General features: G+C 31.1%; 3 protein-coding genes across 3 annotated transcripts in view; 1 reads left to right on the forward strand and 2 right to left on the reverse strand.

The window, feature by feature from the left end:
• Positions 1 to 5,044: 5,044 nt before the first annotated feature.
• Positions 5,045 to 12,523, reverse strand: LOC106714958 (breast cancer type 1 susceptibility protein homolog). The gene is made up of 9 exons (XM_014508101.2): positions 12,418 to 12,523; positions 11,999 to 12,198; positions 9,861 to 11,767; positions 9,585 to 9,742; positions 8,521 to 9,117; positions 8,171 to 8,267; positions 6,773 to 6,907; positions 5,823 to 5,943; positions 5,045 to 5,358 (listed from the first exon to the last, which is right to left on the reverse strand). The coding sequence occupies exons 1-9, from the start codon at positions 12,495 to 12,497 to the stop codon at positions 5,189 to 5,191; spliced, it is 3,465 nt and encodes a 1,154-aa protein (XP_014363587.2). The 5' UTR covers positions 12,498 to 12,523; the 3' UTR covers positions 5,045 to 5,188.
• Positions 12,524 to 12,833: 310 nt separating this feature from the next.
• LOC106714960 (ATP synthase subunit delta, mitochondrial) lies at positions 12,834 to 16,240 on the forward strand. The gene is made up of 6 exons (XM_014508104.2): positions 12,834 to 12,922; positions 13,540 to 13,657; positions 13,986 to 14,076; positions 14,650 to 14,756; positions 15,007 to 15,111; positions 16,095 to 16,240. Exons 2-6 carry the CDS (start codon positions 13,541 to 13,543, stop codon positions 16,158 to 16,160), a joined length of 486 nt encoding a protein of 161 aa, XP_014363590.1. The 5' UTR covers positions 12,834 to 12,922; position 13,540; the 3' UTR covers positions 16,161 to 16,240.
• A 3,173-nt stretch (positions 16,241 to 19,413) lies between these two features.
• Positions 19,414 to 20,172, reverse strand: part of LOC106714864 (Down syndrome cell adhesion molecule-like protein Dscam2) — a 65,179-nt gene continuing 64,420 nt past the window's right edge. Inside the window, exon 41 of the mRNA XM_045678774.1 lies at positions 19,414 to 19,570. Coding sequence (XP_045534730.1) covers positions 19,489 to 19,570 — 82 coding nt within the window. The 3' untranslated portion in view covers positions 19,414 to 19,488. The remainder of the gene's footprint in view (positions 19,571 to 20,172) is intronic.

Below are 20,172 nucleotides of genomic sequence, written 5' to 3' on the forward strand. Positions count from 1 at the left end.
AAATTAATTATCAGATCGCAATATGAAATGTATAAATTAATGTTACTTTTTAACCGGTACTAAGTTATATTGTTTTTAAATTAACTCGTCTTTATAAATATATTGGTGGTCATTGGACTTACACTCACGTGACTGAATCGGTTAAGTACATTATGTAAGAAATAATAATTAAAATAATCGCTTGTAGATCGTAAAAAAATATCGTTTTTTATTTTTAATATATAGGTACTCATAATTCATAATCATTTATAATTGGGTAGCTGTTGGGTTGATTAATTGAAAATATACGGTTAATTGAAGTGAGGTAGTATAGTAGTCCGATGTAGGTAGGTATCATGTTTTGTATGTACTTTTTGGTTATTTGTTTGATCTTTACAGTGCTGCGATCATTTCGCGATGCTTTTGGAAACAGAATACTCTTTTATATTGTAAGGAAAATTTAAGTACAAAATGATTATACGTGTTCATAATATTAAGCGTATTTCAATGCAACGACATTGAGTTGTCCTTGCGAAGGCGCAAGCCATAATAGTGTGCGGTGTGCGCTGTTTGTGCAACTTCGGTTTCAACGACACTCTGTACTGCTTTTTCTGTATACATACGTGCTAATTAAATTAAGGACAATGGAGAAAGAAATATTAATCCGAAGTCAGATTTTAACATTAATTGAATCATGATTTTTAATTTTTTTTGTAAAGATATATATATTGTTAGGACTGTTGAGGGTAGCCACACAAAAAAAAGTTTTTATAAGGAAGCGTGCGCTGCTGTTCGAGGCAGTCTCTTTCCATCCGTCTTTCACTATTTCGCTGTTAATTTATTTCTTTTAAAATACTTTTGCATCAAATATCTAACAGTATTATAATAAAATAATTATTTCTGTATCTACACAGTATAAAGTACAGGTTACTTGAAAGAAGGAAGAAACTGCAGAAGAATTGAGAATAGAAACCCACGATGGCTTTCAGAACCTTCCAAGCAAAATCCTTGTGTAGTTACATTTAAAAATATACCAATACTTAATATCATAACAACTCAAGGAATGAAGTTAAACAGACTATGTAAAATACTTGTGTTTCTTAACTTGAGGAAAACTCTATTACGACATATTTTATCATCAAATCGTTGTGATAAGATTAAAAAATGTGTTTACATTAAAAAGTGACTAATATGGATATGTATTTACAAACATGGACATTGATCCTTCGGCCAAGATGTGCAAATAATAATCTGTCTACTTCGTATCTTCGGTTTGGTGGTTGGCTGATAATGCCAAGGTTCCAGATTTGATTTCCTTAAGGTAAATTAGGTACTGCAAAAGATGAAGTTTATGGTTGTTGATAAGGTTAATGTTGTATTTATATATATCAAATCAGCAAAAACTGGAATGAAAGAATGAAAATACACATATCAGACGGATTAAAATAGTACACTATGAACCTTTTCTAAACACTCATACAAAAACATAATATTATCATCCTTTTTATTATCTTTGAAAGGATAGAGATAACAATATGTTTTTGCGCATGTGTTTCGTTAGTGGAAATACACTGCTAAACAGACAACATTCACTTGACTGTTGACAATACAGGTACAAACTAGACGTAACGCTTGTCCCGTTCTTTTCTAACGGTACAAGTACAATTATTTTGACCTAGTATTGAACTTGAAAAGCAACATGAAAAAACTTTTTTGTAGTCTATTAATTTTTAGATGTTTCATATCGCAAATACAACAATTCATTACAAACATTGGAATACCAATAATAAAAGTCAATATGTATTATGTGCGTGTTCTGACTTTCCCTCCAAAAACGTCTTTCTAAACTAAGAGAATCTTGTTCCCGAGAATTTAGATGTTAAATAATTTTAAAATACCTTTAGATGCAATGTTTAACCTGATAGTTATTAAAAAAAGTATTGTTTTAAAGATCTTGTAACGAATTATTACTTTTAAAAAGTTTTTATGTGGAAATTTTCTCCACGTAAATTTTCTCAAAGCAAACAGCAAATGGAACTGTTTCGCAAAAAAATCGATACGCACGCGAGTAGCGATAATATATAATGAAAATGGTCTGAGGGCGCGACCTTTGCTTTTCGGTGAAAGGAAATAGCGTTAATTATTCCTTACCTGATTTTTATATTTATCGTCCTGCTTTTTTGAATAATCTCTTATACCGATTAATGGTACTAAACCCCGGTACAAGGTAACGCTTTACAATTATACAAGGTCGTAAAGTGAAAAGGGCAAATATTATTTTTTTACTCTTTTTGAATTTTATGGTAATCGGAGTGCAAAATATCAAGCAAGCGTGTTTTCAAATCATATAACATCTAATAAAGTTTTCTGGCTTTGCTCCAAGTATTCAAGACTTGACCTTGCAAAAAACCAACTTCTTTTTCCGACCTAAGAAAATGGCTGTGATTTTTTTTGCCAGTGAATTTTTTAAAGTAAGAATTTACTGGAAAGTGGCAATTATAACATATTGTTTTCATTTAACTGTTTATCATTATTATATAAATCCTTATTATCACGATTACGACAAAGTAACAAAACTGTAAATATTATTGTCATTAATGGCTATTACGTTTAATTTTTAATTCGTAAAAGTAATGCGCGGACGTTACATCATACAGCACGAGCGACTTGTCACGTGTATGAATAATACATTATCATTTAACGATATATTATCGTACTCGATTATATTTTGGTCAAGTTTATTGATGATTTATCTATGCTTTGTTATAATTACATATTTCAGTTTAGATTAAATTTTCTTATAGTAATCGTTAAGAATTTATAAAGTCTATTTTTAAAATATTGATTACATACATAGTCAGAGCATATCTTACTAATAAAAAAATGCGAATGTTGAAATGTATGGATGAATGTATGTATGTTTGTTTGAAGGTATCTCCAGAACGGCTCAACGGACGCCGCGCTGACGGAGTGGCGGACGACAGCTAGTAAATAATATAATAAGTTTTATTACGACAAAAAGAAGATTGTAATGTGGTCAACGTGAAAAATAACTTTAATACTAATACTTTCACCATAACCTGACTAATAATATCGAGAAGTAACATGAAAGGGATTGAGTATACTCGACTTAAGATAGTCAGGAGGCTCTATTGCCATTGATAACTTTGCTAATCAATTTGACGAATTTTTTGCAATGAAAAGCTTGCTAAAACCCTAACCGATAGCTATCACTACAAAATTAAATCTATCATACTTATGTAATTAATGTCGAAAATAACTCGACATCTTACACATTAAATAAAATATTTGGCTTTCGATTGAAGGTTGAAGAAATATTGTAATACAATGTTTCTGTCCCCAACAATTATAAATTTGTTCTATCGGTATTTTGGATCGTTTATATAGTTATATCGATTTTGCCGTCATCTATTTCGGAAGATAACCGGACCGAACGCAGACAAAAAAAATGGTTTTTCGTTGTAAGCAACGCAAATACACTCAAATTTTATTAAGTGTATAGATGACATGAAAACAAATGATTATCTGAGGCTAACAGCATAGAAAATGTTACCACATTAAGGTGGAAATTGCATGTTTTTTTTAATATGTAGCCTAAAGTCAAGGCAAAAATTAATAAAAGGTAGGCCGTGGGTTCAAACATCCAATAAGTGCCACAAATGGCAGCCAAAATACTGAAAACGCAGGACCGTTAAGTATTTTTAGGCAACATTTTGTAATGTCCGCCAAATAATTTCAAATTTGTATGTAAATTTTAACAGTTTTGGTAATAGTTTTTTTTTTTAATGTTTATTGATTTCTATTTAGACAAGTTTTGTATATTAGTGTCTAATTTTGAAACCTGCTACCTAGTTATACTTGAATTGTGTTTTATGTCATCTTGTCCTAATAAGCAAAGCCCACTTAGATAATATTTGTTTTAACACATAAAAAACGTATCGTTCTGTGATCCTTGTTAACGTTTGGGCTTAGATCTTTTTTGGAACTATGCTGAGCTGACCAACAAAATGTATCTTTTTTTTCAATGATCTTTGTTTTCAAAGATCCGTAACGGAATATTTTAATCGGAAAATTTTTGCTATTATATTTATTTTTTATAACAGTAATCTTCACTGCCGAAATTTCCTTTAATCTTTTCGAAAAACGAGATGTTTTTGGCAAATTTTTCCGCAGTGGAATCTGGCAGTTAGGAAGTACCTACTTTAGAAAAATGTAAGAACGCGGTAGTGGTAGAATAGACAAGCATTTTTAGTTAATCTAATTACGTCATGAAATAATTCTAGGACAATAATATCAACATAGGAAGCGGGATTAAAAAATAAGGCGTAGATTCTATTTATCAGTTATTTATAGGATTAATTTGTCTTTATTTGGTCATGAGGAAATTAAAACGGAGATAATGTTCGTGGTAATAATAGAGAAAAAAATATTAAAATAAATAAAACAAACCTCCTCACTGTTTACCCTTAAATTTTTAATTCCTTCTATATTGTATTTATTTATACCAAATTAAACCTGTTACATTGTTTATTTAAACAACATTAATTCTTTTTGTATGTCAATTTATTGAAAATATAATAAAAATTAACAAATAATTATTGTATTTCAACTATTAACAATGTTCGGTTGATATTTTTTTACACATAATATGTCCAAATAGATAATTTATTGTTAAGGCAAACTAAATAGTAAATTCACACTCAGAGAATTATGTTACCATTTAACAACTATGAGTAAACAGACAATATTATTTGTCAATACAATACAATTTACAATATTATAAATGTTAATAATTTCAAGTGTGATAATAACTACAAATTTTTTACAACTTTTTCTAAAAACTTACTGAAATAAAATTTTTATCTTTATTTGCAGGAGTTTTTTTTCATGTAAAAAAGCATGAATGTGAAAATCAAAATTCTCACAATAGAAATAATTTTTAACTACTAACTTAAAATTGACACAACCAGTTGTTGTTTCACTTTTGTAACAAGTTAAAAAAAAAAACTAAAAAAAATCATTTAATAATGTAACGAAGGCGATTCCATCTATTTTGTCGCGCGTTATTATATATGTACTATTTCTTTCAAATATATTGTTGGCTCAAGATCATCTGCGCTACATTTAAAATTGTTTTCTGCGACTCGCTTAATATTCCGAGGCGTTAAGATATTTGAAAGCCTCTATACTATTCAATAAGAGCTCTCAGTTCGTGCGGCCAATGTTGTACTTTGGGCTTGAGGACGGTGGGCGAGCAGAGCAACAAAGGTACCTCGAGTGGTGCCAGCGCGTAGTGTCCCAGACAGTTGAGCGCCCACTCGCAGTGCACCGGCACTATACCTAAATCCATAGCTAGATCTAACACAATACAAAAAGGTTTTTTTTAGTTTTCATCGCTTTTAAAACTTTATGATTTAAACCTAAATGTAATTACAATTTATTAAAATTAATGTAAAAGTAAATTAAATTAATAAAAAAGCATATAAATGTAAAAGTTTAAATGGTCTCCAAAACGGCTCAATGGATTTCGATGAAATTTATTCCACGCAAAGTCGCGGGAAAATCTATCAATTTAAATAACTAACCTTTATTTAAATAGGTTTTTAAGACCAAACTCTTCGTTTAAAACATATTGTTATCTCTGTTTTGGCAAAGATAATGACAGGGATGACGATATGTTTTATATAGACAGAAACTCACGGTAAATGTCAATGTTTCATTTGAAATAATCTTGCGTTAGTCTCACAGTGTACAGTCAGAGTAGTTTTAATGGTAATTAGGGGAGTGCCATGTGAACTATTAAACTATATTGTTAGACTTACATTCATATTTGGAGTCCTGCGTGTGCTCGGGCTCCGCTAACACGAGGCCGGGAGCGCCATCAGCCACACGCACCTCACTCATCTCATGTACTAATGTACCACCCGCACTTACTAGAATCTCCTGTTAGAATAAAAGAGTATGCTTTTATTTCATAACTAGTTGTCGCCCGCGACACCGTCGACGCAGAATTAAAAAAAAATTAATTAGTAGCCTATGTGTTTTTCCAGACTATGTTCTACATCTGTGCAACATATCAAGATCTGTTGTCCCAATCTGGAGATACCTTCAAACAAACATCCATCCATCCATTCATCTAAACATTCGCATTTATACTATTACTAAAATTTGTAGCTAACTATACGACATATCACGCCCTTGACACAGAGGTGTAGGCAGAGTTCACGGATTTACATTTGACGCGGTCTTAGGACGCTTCACTCATTCATCATACTAATATTTATTATCTTACTAATATTATAAATTCGAATGTTTGGATGTATGGATGGATGTTTGTTAGAAGTTATCAGAAAGGCTGTATAAATCTCGATATAATTTGGTACAGATGTAGAACACTGTCAGAAAAACACATAGACTACTCAACAAGTTTTTTAATATCCATACGGACCAACTCCCGGTGGATAACTTGTTAAATCATAAATGTACATATTTTTTTAATATATAATATAAATAGCTGTCGCCCGCGACTCCGTCCGCGCGCAGTTAAAAAATGGGGGGGGGGTATGAAAAATAGATTTTGGCCGATTCTCAGACCTACAGAATATGCTCACAAAATTTCATGAGAATCGGTCAAGCCGTTTCGGAGGAGTACGGAAACGAAAACTGTGACACGAGAATTTTATATATTAGATTATATTTTTATCTGTTAAGAATTAAAAACTTGATTTCGTGTATATCAAAATTGTTGTAAATATAAATTGTTTGAATATACCTTCAACATATGATGATCCAGCATGTTGATGGGCGGCATGCAGTAGAAGGAGATGTCTGAGAACAACTTGCGCCTGGCTAGTCTAGACCGTCTAGGACCTGGCTCTCCTGTCATATCCAGGCATTCGAAACCTTCCTATCACAATAAACACAACAGTTTTTTTTTTATTATTACTAACTGACGAAATACATTATGAAAATAATATCAATATTGTAGTGTAAAAAGTCCTTATAAAATTCTATGAAAGTTTCCTTTTTATTGCTGAAATTCATGATATTTTAGTTGTGTTTAAACTTAACCAATTTAGATGACTTAGGTTTAGATTATATAAATCGTAATAACAATTATCAAATATTCTTTAAACAACTATTACTCTGATTAATCGCGGGTTTCCGAAACCAAAATACCCGTTTAAAAAAATTTGTTTTATTAACCCTTTAACCGCCAGAGTCGGATTAATCCGACCAATGTTATCGTGTCCATTTCGCCTAGGTCGTATATATCCGACAAAATAGCTGTGTTTGTTTTTAGTGGCTTTTCCGACTCGTCATGTTTTATATTGCCTTAAACATGTTATTATATGAAGATTTAATACATAAAGCAATCATTTGTAATGTCGTACACTTTTGGTTCGTACTAAAAAGCCATATTAAGAAGTAAGAAGTTCGGTGAAATAACTGATAATATTCTCTTGTAATTTCATTAGTGCCAAACGCCCGCGTCGGAGAAATCCGACACTAGTGTTGGGACATTATTCAAAGAGTAACATGTAAAAAAAAATGTACATCAAAGCAGTTCTCTTAATATTGACTTATTCAGAGAACAACAAATAAATTAATTACTAATAAATATTTATTTACAATAGTTCTACATAGTTTTATTGAATTCTTCTGAAAATAAGCAAATAAGTTGTCAAATGTCGACAACTGCAGGCTGATTAGGAAATAAACGTACGACTGAATTATTATGTAAGTTTGTTATTGTATATATTTGTTATTGGGAAATTAAAAGAAGATTTCTGGACTGATTTTATATTGAGAATTAATAAATCATTAACAATATTTAATGGCTTTGCATTCAATTCTTTCTACTACCAAAAGTAAAAAAAATGTTGCCCTGGATTTAAGCACAGATTTATAATTAACATCGCGCTGCAACAAATTTCGATATTATTTATCGATATTTTAATAGGTAAACTACATACAACCCTCTTTGTAGTAGGTATTTTTTTCTGTTGTATCGAGCTGGGCGCTGGGGGCACGGCAGCTGATAAAATGCCAAGCGGTTAAAGGGTTAAAGATGATGTGTTTTATTCAGAGATCTTGTTCTCGGAAACCCACAGTAATTAACTAACTCTCTTACTCTGACTAAACATTTATTACTCCAACTATTACTTACCTCAGGGATAATAGTTCCAGTTTGTATGCATTTCTCTACCCATGCAAAACCAATAATCCATTTCCCTGCCGCTAGAGCTCGCATATATTTAAGTGATCTGTAAAAATAAACATTCATTTATAATTAATTAAAACAATTAATTCAATATCACAAATAAAATTCATTTGGATTGGAATTATGTAATCTGTCATCATCATCAGCTCACTATACGTCCTCACAGCAGTGCTCGGAGCCTACCCTAAGTTAGGGGTGACTAGACCATAGTCAAAGATGGCCCAGTGCGGGTTGTTTTCCTTCATCATAAGAACGTCGGAAGAAGAATGTAATCTGTACTATTTTTTATTTCATACCTTTTACATTTATTTTCTTCATCCACTTCAATAACTAAATGTGTAACATCATCTGTATATTCTTCTACAAAGCGCCAACCTTTATCTCTACACAGTTGCCGTAATTTGATGGTTTGTTTTGGTATCAAACATGATCCTGCCACGCAAAATTCGATCTTACGGTTCTTCTGACGCAGTACAACGCTAGACTTAAATTCCGGTGAACTGACCGCTTCTTGAAAAACTTCATTCATAAACTCTTTTTCTTGAGTTGTTTCCACTTCTGTCAATAAACTCTTACATAATGTTTCTTCTGCGTCTTGTTTAATATTTTTAATGTTAAAATTAAGTGATTTTCTCGCTACAGGAGTAGATTTATGTTGTATTTGTTCCACAAATTTGTTTATAGTCGATGGTGTAATTATGGAATTCTTCACTTTTTTTATATCTGTATACTCTTGATTCTTTTTAATTGTTTCATTTAAACTATTAGATGAGATGTTATTTTTTATAGTTGCTTTTAAATTAAGATTTTTTGCATCTGATTGTTCACTTATATCATTGTCAAAATTTGAAGATATTCCCGATTTTTGTTTCACTTTTATGTTGGAAACATTTCTGTATAATAGAAAATAATCATTATAATTTATAAATTAGCAAAAATATAATTTTTAGACATGTTCAAATCAGTTCTGAGCTGATTCATAAGTTGAGATCATAGACTTGAACTGGTGAGCTGCAGCTCAATAACTATGTTGAGAGTACCAATTGAGTACTCATCACAATGTACCATAACTATGTGACCTGACTGCATAGTGACTCGCAGCTCGCAACTCGAAACGCAAATCGTAACTCTATGCAGATAGAAATCGAGCCAAGCTGCGAGCCTTCACTGATCCACTTAACACATGTGAACTGGGACCTGATCTGCAGGTCATCAATTTTATTTTAGTTACCCATGACCAATAAATTTTAAAACTATGAAAAAAATATAAATAAATAAGAAACAGATGACACATTCAGTGCCACCAAATCTCCTGGCGAGTTGACTGACATACAAAAAACAAAAACATAATAATTCTTACTTTTGTGGTGTTTCTTCAACAATGCTGACATCTGAATCATCATTTAAAGGTGTTCCTAACTCTATATCCATCTTTTCATTTTCTCTATTATCTTCTTCAGGTGATGTAAATTCTTGACACAAATTAGGTGTCAATGATTCATTACGAATGGGTTTTGTCTATGGAACATTGAAATTAACAAATGAGATTTGTTAATTAAACATTTGTGAATATAATGATAGGATTTTAAAAAGATTTTTAATTATTCTGTTAAAATTAATTATTAAATGTACTTACTTGTGTGTTTAATTTATTTGTTTGAGTAATTACATCATTATCAAAATTAGAAAATAAATTTTCACTATCCTTTTGATTGTTGCTATCGCCATTTTTATTGTGATCATAATTTTTACTTTGTGAGTAAACAACTTGTGTATTTTTAGTAGAATTTGCTTTATTACTTAAAATATTATCAGTTGTTTTACTTTGAATGATTCCAATATCTGCATCAATATTAGCAAATACTTTCTCCATAACAGTATCATAGTTGCTACATTCACTATCATTATAACCGACTTTGGAACCTCGCATTGTTACATTTTTTGTATCTAGCCTTTGTTTTTTCTTTAGAGGTAATTCTTCATAATCTAAACTTCTCAGTCTCTTATCCACTGGTGAATATGTTTTTGATTTGTTCTGAGTTGGAACTAATATAGCTGAAGGGACATTTTTAGTTGCTTTTAATGATTGAACACTTGGAGTTTTTGAAAACTCGCAATCGAATATATCATTAATTCCTTCTATATCTTCCGGAATATTCTCCTTTCGGGTACCCTGATCATTGTCTTTATGTCCTTTTTGACTTTGTATAGTTTTTTGTCTATTTTCATCTGCAAAACATTCCATTATATGTGGTAATTCTTTCTCACTGCTAGCTGTTATTTCAAATTGTGCAGTTCTTGTGTCTGCAGAAGCAGTATTCTTCTTTGTTGAATCAGATTTAACAATTTCTTTGTGACTCTGTTTTGCTACATTCATGATTGATAGAGTTTTTGGTTGTTTTTGGTTAATAGAATTTAATTGTGTTGATTTAACTGTATTGATTTTTATATTATTGCATGTATTATTTTCAGGTTCTAAAGTAGTTTGTACTTCTTTATCTGTATGGATTTTTATTTGAGGATTACTTTCGTTTTGCTTTATACAAACATTTGTTATTACTTTACCAACTCTTATGGTTATTATGACATCATCTGATATTTTTGTTTCATCTTTATCATGAGATGTATGAGGCATTTCTTGTGGCTTGACATGTAATGGACCTTTTTTAAAAAATTTCACTTTCGGCGATATAACTTCTTCATTATCACAAGGATTTCCACTATCAATAGAAGTGTTATTTTTATTTCGAATGTTTGATGGTGTTTGATTAGTTGAGTCATATTCATTTGTTTTGTCTATACCTTTTTTTGTGTTACTTGATATTATAGTGCCTGGATTCACAATATTTGTAGTGGCCAAGCTTTTCTCTTCTACAGTTTCTTTACTAGATTCATTAGCTGTAATATTTCTAGTTGCAGTGGTGGTAAGATTTTGTTTTTCTACTAACTTTGTTGTACTACATGATACTTGAGTTTTCTTAACAGTCTCAATAGATACATTTAGTTTATTTGTATTTTCTTTATTTAGCCTACTGAACTCTTGTCTCATTTTCTTGGCATGATTCCATGTTTGTTTAGTTTTAGTTGCTTGTTTTGATACTGCTGTGTTTGACTTTGTTGAGTCAGCCTTTTCATTATGAATATCATGAGACTCTCTGCTGATGCTTATTTCTTTTTTCCGTGTGCTTCTACGTGGATTTTCTGATGTATATTCATTTACTTCTATATCCATTGTTTCAATGTGTATGTTTTCCTTGTCTTGGACACATTCTTTGGGATCTTCCAGTATTTCTATTTTGTCCCAATCATCTTGAAGATGCTGGATAGAGTCTTTCTTAGGTTGATGGGTAGGTTTAGAATTTGCTGTGTGAATTTGCGCTTTACTAGTTAAATATTCAACATGTGTGTTTAAATCTTGCGTGGAAAGATTACTGATGGCAGCTGAAAATTTATTTTGAGAATTTTCCAACCAGTCTGTTACATTTTTATTTGTATCTGTTATTTGTAGTTCTTTATTTGTTGTTTCAAGTTCCAACTCAGCCACTGGAAAAGTGAGAAAGTGAAAAGTTTGAGTGTTCTGTATAAAATATTAACTAAAATAAACATGGAAATAAAAAAAATGATATTGAAATTAAGGAAAAACTCTATAAGCAAGAAAGTTGGATTAGACAGAAGCCTCTATAAGCAACAAAAATATTGTCATCCCTTGGAGTCTGTCTTATCCAGGATTGATTGTATAAAAAAGAGATATTGCAAGAAAAAATGCTTACTTACATTTAATGTTAAACAACTTTTCAAAACTATTTACAAGAGCATAAACATGGTCAGTGAGGAGTTGTAAGGGGAGATTTAACTTTTGATTTTTCTTTTCCACCGGTAGAGCACATACAGGACAATTTGCTCTTCCATACCAACAACCATTGCACAGCGTATGACCACATTCTGCAGTCACAGGAGCACAATAACATCGACAGCTGTAAGTAAAAGCAATACAACTGTTACATGATAATACAAATATAATATGGTTACGAATCGAAAGAGCATGGCATGATTTGTGAAACTAAGAATGACACACAGCGAATATTTAAAATATTAAAGTGGAGGAATATGTTGATGTAAAATGAAAATGAAAGTTTTCCATTTGGTTTTACACTTTTTAATTTTAAAAGTGAACTTATCTTTAAACTACTTACCATCCAAAACAGGTTACTTGTTCAAGTTGTTGTGTTAAAAGCTTTGTTAGCAAATTTATATTGAAATCCTTTAATATCATTTTTGCCGCGAAAGACACTTTTATCAATTTGACAATTGACAAAAACAAGACTGAACAAGACAAGCATGGACAATTGACAATAAAGAATTTTTAAATGTCAGTTGTTTTGATTGTTTTTTAAATTCATTTTGCTTTTTATTAAAAAGTACATAACATCGGCAAGACCAAACTCAATCAAAAATGATATTTCTTTAGCTTTTATAACTTGCTACATTTAATTTATACTTCTCTTGCTTTATAGGTATTTAACCCAAATTAGAAATATAGTTGCAAATTATTGCAGCGGGTAACTTTCACATAAAAATTATCTGTGGTTTTTGGTGACATATGACATTTTAAAGCCAATAAGATCTTGCCTCGAAATAAAAATTAGGTTTGGCTTAAAAAAATTAATACTCGCAATTGTTAACATTACATTGAACCAAGTAAGTAACACGTTAAAATATATAAATGTTTAATAAAACGTTATTGATATAATATACAATTATAGTTTCTAAGTTTTTGTTTTATATTACATAATCTCTTACTGTGCTGCCGTAAGTTATTTTATTTTGTTAGTTCTAATTGCTTCATAAAGTATTTTATAAATATTGAATAGTCTGTAATTTATTTCTGCAAATTGCTATGCGGCAGTTTGATAGTATGGTAAATAATTTTTTACTCAAAGGAGATGAGGTTATAAATTATAGTACTGCAGTTTATATAGAATATAACACAATCAAACCATCAACTTTATATTTTTATATTATCGTTATGTTTGTCTTGTTCAGTATTTGATTTTCATAAGTTAATATTCTGCTATATTTGAGATTTATAAGATTTAGAAATGAAGATTTTTTTGTCGGTTAAAAAACTTCGTTTCCATACTCATTTTAGTAGACCTAGTAACTAATAAACCTTTTACCACACAGTTCTTCTATTTATTGATCTTATAGATTTATGCTTTGTTTTTTTTCTCTGTGTAGCAATAAATGTTTTCCTTATTTTCCTGAAACAACATATTATGTGTTTAAATATTAATGCTTTATCAATATTTCTTCAGAATGGCGCTAGCATTCCGCAACATGCTGAGAACTGCAGCAAGAAGGATGCAAGTCCGAGGCTATGCTGATGCACCCAAGGGAGATGAAATGGCTTTAACATTTGCTGCTGGTAATAAGGTAGTTAAGTTTTTGATTCATCACATGTATGAACCAATTTGAAGTTTTTCAGAGATTTCGTTTTTTATGGGGTTAATGTTCATCAATTAAGGATTTTTTTTAATTTAAATTGCATTTTCTGGTGCTACAAAATTACTCTTAAAACTGAAATGATAAAACAATATTGGCTTTTAGTTTATGTTCTATGATATTAAAATGTTTTTTTGGCTTATTTAATTGCATAAAAAATAATTATAAGTGGATAATTGGGCGAGAGCCACTAAATTTAAGACAGTAATCTTTGCCTTGCCATAAAGGGTTTTGTTTTCGAAATTGTAATTTTTTGCAGGTGTTCTTCAACAAGCAAGTAGTCAAACAGATTGATGTGCCATCTTTTAGTGGATCATTTGGTATTTTACCCAAACATGTTCCTACTCTGGGTAAGCATTGTTATGATTAAACTTAAGATTTCTCCTTGCTTATTCTTCCTAAAAACATGTTACATATCAAATTGTTTAAACTTTTGTGAGACATTATAATAAAGTAATAAAGAATGTTTTAACTCATGGGACGCGACCATGAAGATCTCAAAATAAACACTCGCCTTGAAGAAGGATCCCCAACGGGTCCGAAACTAGTTGGTGCTGTCACTAGAAGATACACATACAGTCACATGTGTGAGCCGTTCTAAATTAATTTTTTATAATGACTCACAAAAGTTTAAACAATTTAATTGCTGACCGTTACGGCGAGGTAGGACAAATGCGAGTAAAAAATGTTACAATCAAGTGGAATACTTTATTGCATATACCATAGACATGTCTAATTGTGGGTTTCTGAGAACAAAATCACTGTTTAAAAATATTATTACCTCATTTATGTCAAAAATAATGACAGATGACAATATGGTCTCAGAAACCAATGGTAAGTGGATGAACTGGATCCTGAATACACATATGTAGATAGTAAGCCTAATATTACAATAATTTATTGAAACTTAATGTATTTTTCAGCTGTTCTGAGGCCTGGTGTTGTCACCGTTGTGGAGAATGATGGCAAGCAAACCAAAATATTTGTATCTTCCGGAACAATCACTGTCAATGATGACTCCTCAGTACAAGTAAGTTGATGTATATAACATTGAAAACACAATTGGGTTTCTTTAACATAAATTGAAATAATACTTTTTTATAAAAAAAATACCTGGCACGATATTATTTTCTATTCTAAGTCGACGTAAATGGTTACTTTAATCTTTCTTTAGGGCAGATTTTTCTCACTAAATAAATACTAAAGGTTAGCTAAAGTAAGTACTAACTGCTACTTGCCATCTGCTATATGATATGCTAATAAAAGCTGTCTTTGTGAAGGTACTAGCTGAGGAAGCTCACCCATTGGAGAGTCTGGACCGCAGTGCAGCACAGGAGGCTCTCAGCAAAGCCCAATCTGAACTCAACTCTGCTGCTAATGAAAGGGTAATTTGAAATTATTAAGTCTCTTTCAGGTACCAATCATGATGTATGGATCCGAATGTTGGGCTGTTAAAGGGACGGATGAAAAGAGTGTACATGTGGCAGAAATGCGAGTGTTAAGATGGATGTGTGGTGTAACAACAGTGAAAAGGATACGAAATTAGTACATTAGAGGAAGTCTGATAGTAGCACTGGTTGTAGAAAAATTGAGAAATAAAAGGTTAGCGTGGTATGGGCATGTTATGAGGAGGGAAGAATCGCATGTGGCAAAGAGAATGTAAGGTATGAGTGCAGGTACACCGGTAGAGGTAGACGGTGAAAGGTGACTTGATCAAGAAGAGGGTGACAATGGAGATGACGGCAGACAGATTGATTTGGAGGACGGAAACCTGGTGCACCGACCCTACGTAAGCAGGACAAGGTCAAGGAGATGATGATGATAAGTCTGTTCCAGGTTTCCTGCAGTGATTACCTACAAGTGAAGAACCTATTGTTGGTTTAATTGTTGATCACCATATACTTTTCTTTGTGGGTGTAATCTTACTTTAAATGCGACAGTTTAGACGGATGGATGGATGGATGTTTGTTTGAAGTTATCTCCGGAATGACTCAATGGATTTTGATGAAATTTGGTACAGATGTAGAACATAATCTGGAAGAGCATGTAGGCTTATTTATTTAGTTTTTTTAATTCCGCTCTAACGAAGTCGCGGGTAACAGCGAGTAAGTGATAACCTCCATCCATCCATTCGGAAATGTTATACTCCTTTTTAATAAATTTGTTCATCAAATTGTTTAAAAGTTATGGAATCTGATTTGATGTTTAATTCAATTGCTTTGATTCGAATTGTGAAATATTTTTTATTTATACTTTACAAGAAAAACAAAAATTTAAATGCATTATTTGAAATATTTCAGAAGATAAATGAAACGATGGCTAGTTTTTTTAATTAGATTATTTTTAATCATAAATTTTATTTTTCCAGGCAAAGGCTGAAGCTTTAATTGCAGTAGAAGTGGCGGAGGAGGTTCTGAAGGCCGCCAGCGCATAAATGTCACCTTCTGTTGTCAGTCAATGTTAGTGCTAAACTATTTAATGTTAAATCATAAATAAACATCAAATTCCGTAGTCTTTATTGTTGTCATTTACCAATTTCTTTTTTTTTTATAAAACTCAGAAAAAAACGAGTAATCTTATTTATCTATATATATAAAAGAAAGTTGTGTTAGTTAGACTATTTATAACTCAAGAACAGCTGAATCGATTTGACTGAAAATTGGTGAGCAGGTAGCTTAGAATCAGGAAACGGACATAGGATAATTTTTACCCCGTTTTCTATTTTTTATTCCGCGCGGACGGAGTCGCGGGTAAAAGCTAGTATATTATAAAGGTCAAATCACACTTTATGCAGATGATACTTGTCTTTTTTACTTTGCACATTCTATTCATGATATTGTTGCGCAGGCCCAAAGCGATTTAAATATATTACAAGAATGGCTAAAGTATAATTTACTAACAATAAATGTTTCTAAAACTTCTTACATGATATTTGCAGCAAAAAAAAAAAAAATACCAAACCATGCACCCCTAGTAATAAATAATAAAACTATAAATCAATCTAGTACTGAAAAATATCTCGGCCTTCATTTAGATAGCAAATTAACTTGGAAAACACATATTAACCACATACGCACAAAACTTTGTAGCCCGATTGGAGTCTTACGAAGAGTAAATAACTGTATTCCACCGCGAATACAACACATTGTCTATAATTCATTAGTTAAACCACATCTTGAATATTTAGTAGAGGTATGGGGTTCTGCTTCAAAGACAACCCTAGATACTTTACAAAGGACACAAAATAAACTTATTAAAACATTGTTTAGATTCCATTACCTTTCACCGACTTCTGAAATTTATATAAAAACAAATAAATTTAATATAAAACAACTTTACATATATAATACGTGTATTCTCATTAGGAAAATCTTAACACATGAGACAAATTCGCAAATAATATTTAAAAAGAGGACTCATAGATATCAAACCAGAAACAAAGACAAATTAAAATTACCAAAACCTAGAACAAATTTTGGTCACAAAAGTGTAACATTTGAGGGAGTGCAGTTATATAATAATTTGCCTAGAAATATCCGTGATATAAAAACAATGTCATCATTTAAAAACAAACTAAAAAAATTTGTTAATAAAATGTAAATTTAATATAAAATGTGTATAAAACTTAATATGCCAAATTAGACTACTGGTGTAATTTGATTTGTAAGTTATAATTTTGTTTTCTCGTACAGTGAATTTTGTAAATTCTTAGAGAAATAAAGATCTTAAACCACAAATGCAAATGTTTAGATGGATGTTTGTTTGAAGGTATCTCCAGAATAGTTCAACAGATCTCGATGAAATTTGGCATAGATGTAGAACATAGTCTAAAAGAAGACATATGCTACTTATATGTTTTTTTAATTCCTCGCTGACACAGTCGCGGGCGACAGCTAGTATTTTAATAAAAACAGTGCCAATAAGGAGGAGAGGAATACCGAGACAGTGGTCAGATATTACTGAAATTTATTTTTAAATTTCTATTAAAAAAGGATATTCAGTCATCAACGAGAACTAAACCATCTTATCAAGCGTTTATTATATTTCTGAGTTGCTTTTAACCCATTTTTTCCCGTTGTTTTAAAATTATTGGTTAGATATTTGGGTAAACATAAAATGAAACAGTAATTTGTAGTCGACGTAAGAATACTTTATTAAACACAAATCAAACACTTTGGTACAAACAGTTAGTTGCTCAAGCAATGTCTAATCGCAAACATTATAATTGTTAAATTGATGAACTTAGAACAGCCGCCGGTGAAATGCAATAAAACATCCAATAAAAATTTAAATCAACCCCATCAAAAACTTTTCGCTGATAATTACCTTAATTTATCGATCGAACAGCTAATATTATAATTTTGAATAGAATTCATATTAATTTTTAACTAGCCTTTTCAATTTATCCGAAATATCTAAATGGAAGTTAAGATAGATGAAGGTAGGAAGTAATGGGGAACCTATCTACGCTACGTTGCCAAGCTTACACAAAGCACAACACATAGGGTAAAACTAGAAAATGACACGCTCGTGTCTTACATCTAATTTATTTTCATATAATATAGAAAGAGAAGATTATAATTATAGAAAAAATGCACCTTAATTTATAATAATGTTGAGTAATATGTTTGAATAATTTCATATCAGTTAGTTTTGAGTACCAATTGCATTTTGAGTATAAATTTACGGTAATAGCCTATCTTATGTATTCTTTACTTTTATTGTTATATGGAGTAACGTGTAACATGTCACTTGAGTTGTTAGCTACAGATTATATAGTACTTTATTTAAAGAATTGATTAATTATGATTAGTAAATTACTTAACTCTAAATCTTAATAAAGTAGTGTACGTAATATTGACGTAAAAACATATAAAAACGTTTAAAAAATCATGTAGGACATGGAGATAACGTAAATGGTAAAAGCATTACGAAAAATATAACAGCAAAAAGGAAGCATCGAGACGACTCGCGGTCGCCGGGTATCATTACAAACTACGAGTACACAAATATAAATATTGTTTGTGTTAGTTCACTTCAATTTAAACATAAAATGGGTAAAAAATACAAAATATCACATTAATTACGTGTTGAGCTTAATTTAAATTGAAACTAAAAACCACCCCAAACACCAGCTTCGTCAAAGTTTTAAATTAAGCTGAACAAATAAGACAAAAGTTAGTCCAAATAAAAAAAATGACTTAATTTGTAGATAACTCCTGGATGTAGCAAAGTTGGGAGGCGCGCAATTTATGGAAAGACGTCACTTTTTTCTAAAGGGAATATATCAATTTGAAATAACTACCACAACCATAATTCCGTTTTTGTATGGTAACACTACGCGAAAGTGACGAAATACTCCAATTAAGTTGGCTACAGGATATAACGCCCAACTTTGCCAAATCTCCAATAGTCGATGTTGCAATGAGAATCAACGTGAATATGGCACAAAAGTGCCACAACGTAATTGTAAAAATAATCCAGCAACTAAGTTGGGATAAATTTAAAACGAATGAAAGCAAAATATGCGACACAAACGGGAGACTAAAAAAAAAATAAAGTGTCAAAAACACCATCTCGCTAACGACGATTGCAAATTAGATGGCAAGCGAACAGATCATGGGCTGATAAAAAAAAATCGCTTTAAAAAAATTGTAAGCTGTGGAAATACGTAGTAGTGAGATGATGTTATCGTTTTTCTTAAATTAATTGCAATATGTGTCGCGTTGAATTGGCAGTAGATTTTAGCGCAGGTTTACAGGTTACACTGCCACAGTATCGTAGGCTGTGAGTCCCCCTCGGCCGTGGACTGCTTGCTGGGGGATTGGGGTGTTTGCTTCTGGTCTGAAAATATTATATAAAAAAAAAATTAAAACAATCAAATACAAATGATGACATGATGACATGGCTACATTTTCCTAAGATTTTTTATATTGATAAAATTACTTTATAGCATTTTTTTATTTTTTTTGTGAATGCTACAAAATCAACAAATTAAATTCTAAATATGTAATATTTTTTATTAAATATCGTATTGAGATAAATATATATTTTTTACTTTATTAAAACAAGGTTGGAACTAAATGGCAAAGGCTTTGAATAAAAAGCATTTTTTTAACTGAAGTAAATTCTAATGAAAGTGATTATAATTGATTACACAGTTGTGAAATAAGTTAAGTAGCACAATTTTGTATCGTGGGGTTTAAAATTGGTTAGCAAAAGAAACGATTTGGGTGCACAAGGTATGAGTGAGAGGTGGTTAGCCACAAAATTATAACGAATATAATAATTCAGGCAAAAACAATCAACATTCAGGCGGATAATTATTTTCTGTTGACATACTTTGACTTACTGTTTCCTGTGGACGACGGATGCAGAACATATACACATGCTTAATACGCGTATGTTTGTACACATACACAAAATATCAATACAATTTAAACTAG

This window comes from Papilio machaon, chromosome 7 (genome assembly GCF_912999745.1).
Source record: "Papilio machaon chromosome 7, ilPapMach1.1, whole genome shotgun sequence".
Lineage (NCBI taxonomy): Eukaryota > Metazoa > Arthropoda > Insecta > Lepidoptera > Papilionidae > Papilio > Papilio machaon.

Excerpts from the sequence above, each read along its gene's own strand:
- LOC106714958 (XM_014508101.2), bottom strand. The coding sequence starts at position 12,497 with ATGATATTAAAGGATTTCAATATAAATTTGCTAACAAAGCTTTTAACA. Across the intron at positions 9,743-9,860 it reads CAAATAAATTAAACACACAA|ACAAAACCCATTCGTAATGA; the intron begins GTAAGTACATTT and ends AATGTTCCATAG. Across the intron at positions 9,118-9,584 it reads GTTGAAGAAACACCACAAAA|AAATGTTTCCAACATAAAAG; the intron begins GTAAGAATTATT and ends TCTATTATACAG.
- LOC106714960 (XM_014508104.2), top strand. The coding sequence starts at position 13,541 with ATGGCGCTAGCATTCCGCAACATGCTGAGAACTGCAGCAAGAAGGATG. Across the intron at positions 13,658-13,985 it reads CATTTGCTGCTGGTAATAAG|GTGTTCTTCAACAAGCAAGT; the intron begins GTAGTTAAGTTT and ends AATTTTTTGCAG. Across the intron at positions 14,757-15,006 it reads ATGATGACTCCTCAGTACAA|GTACTAGCTGAGGAAGCTCA; the intron begins GTAAGTTGATGT and ends GTCTTTGTGAAG.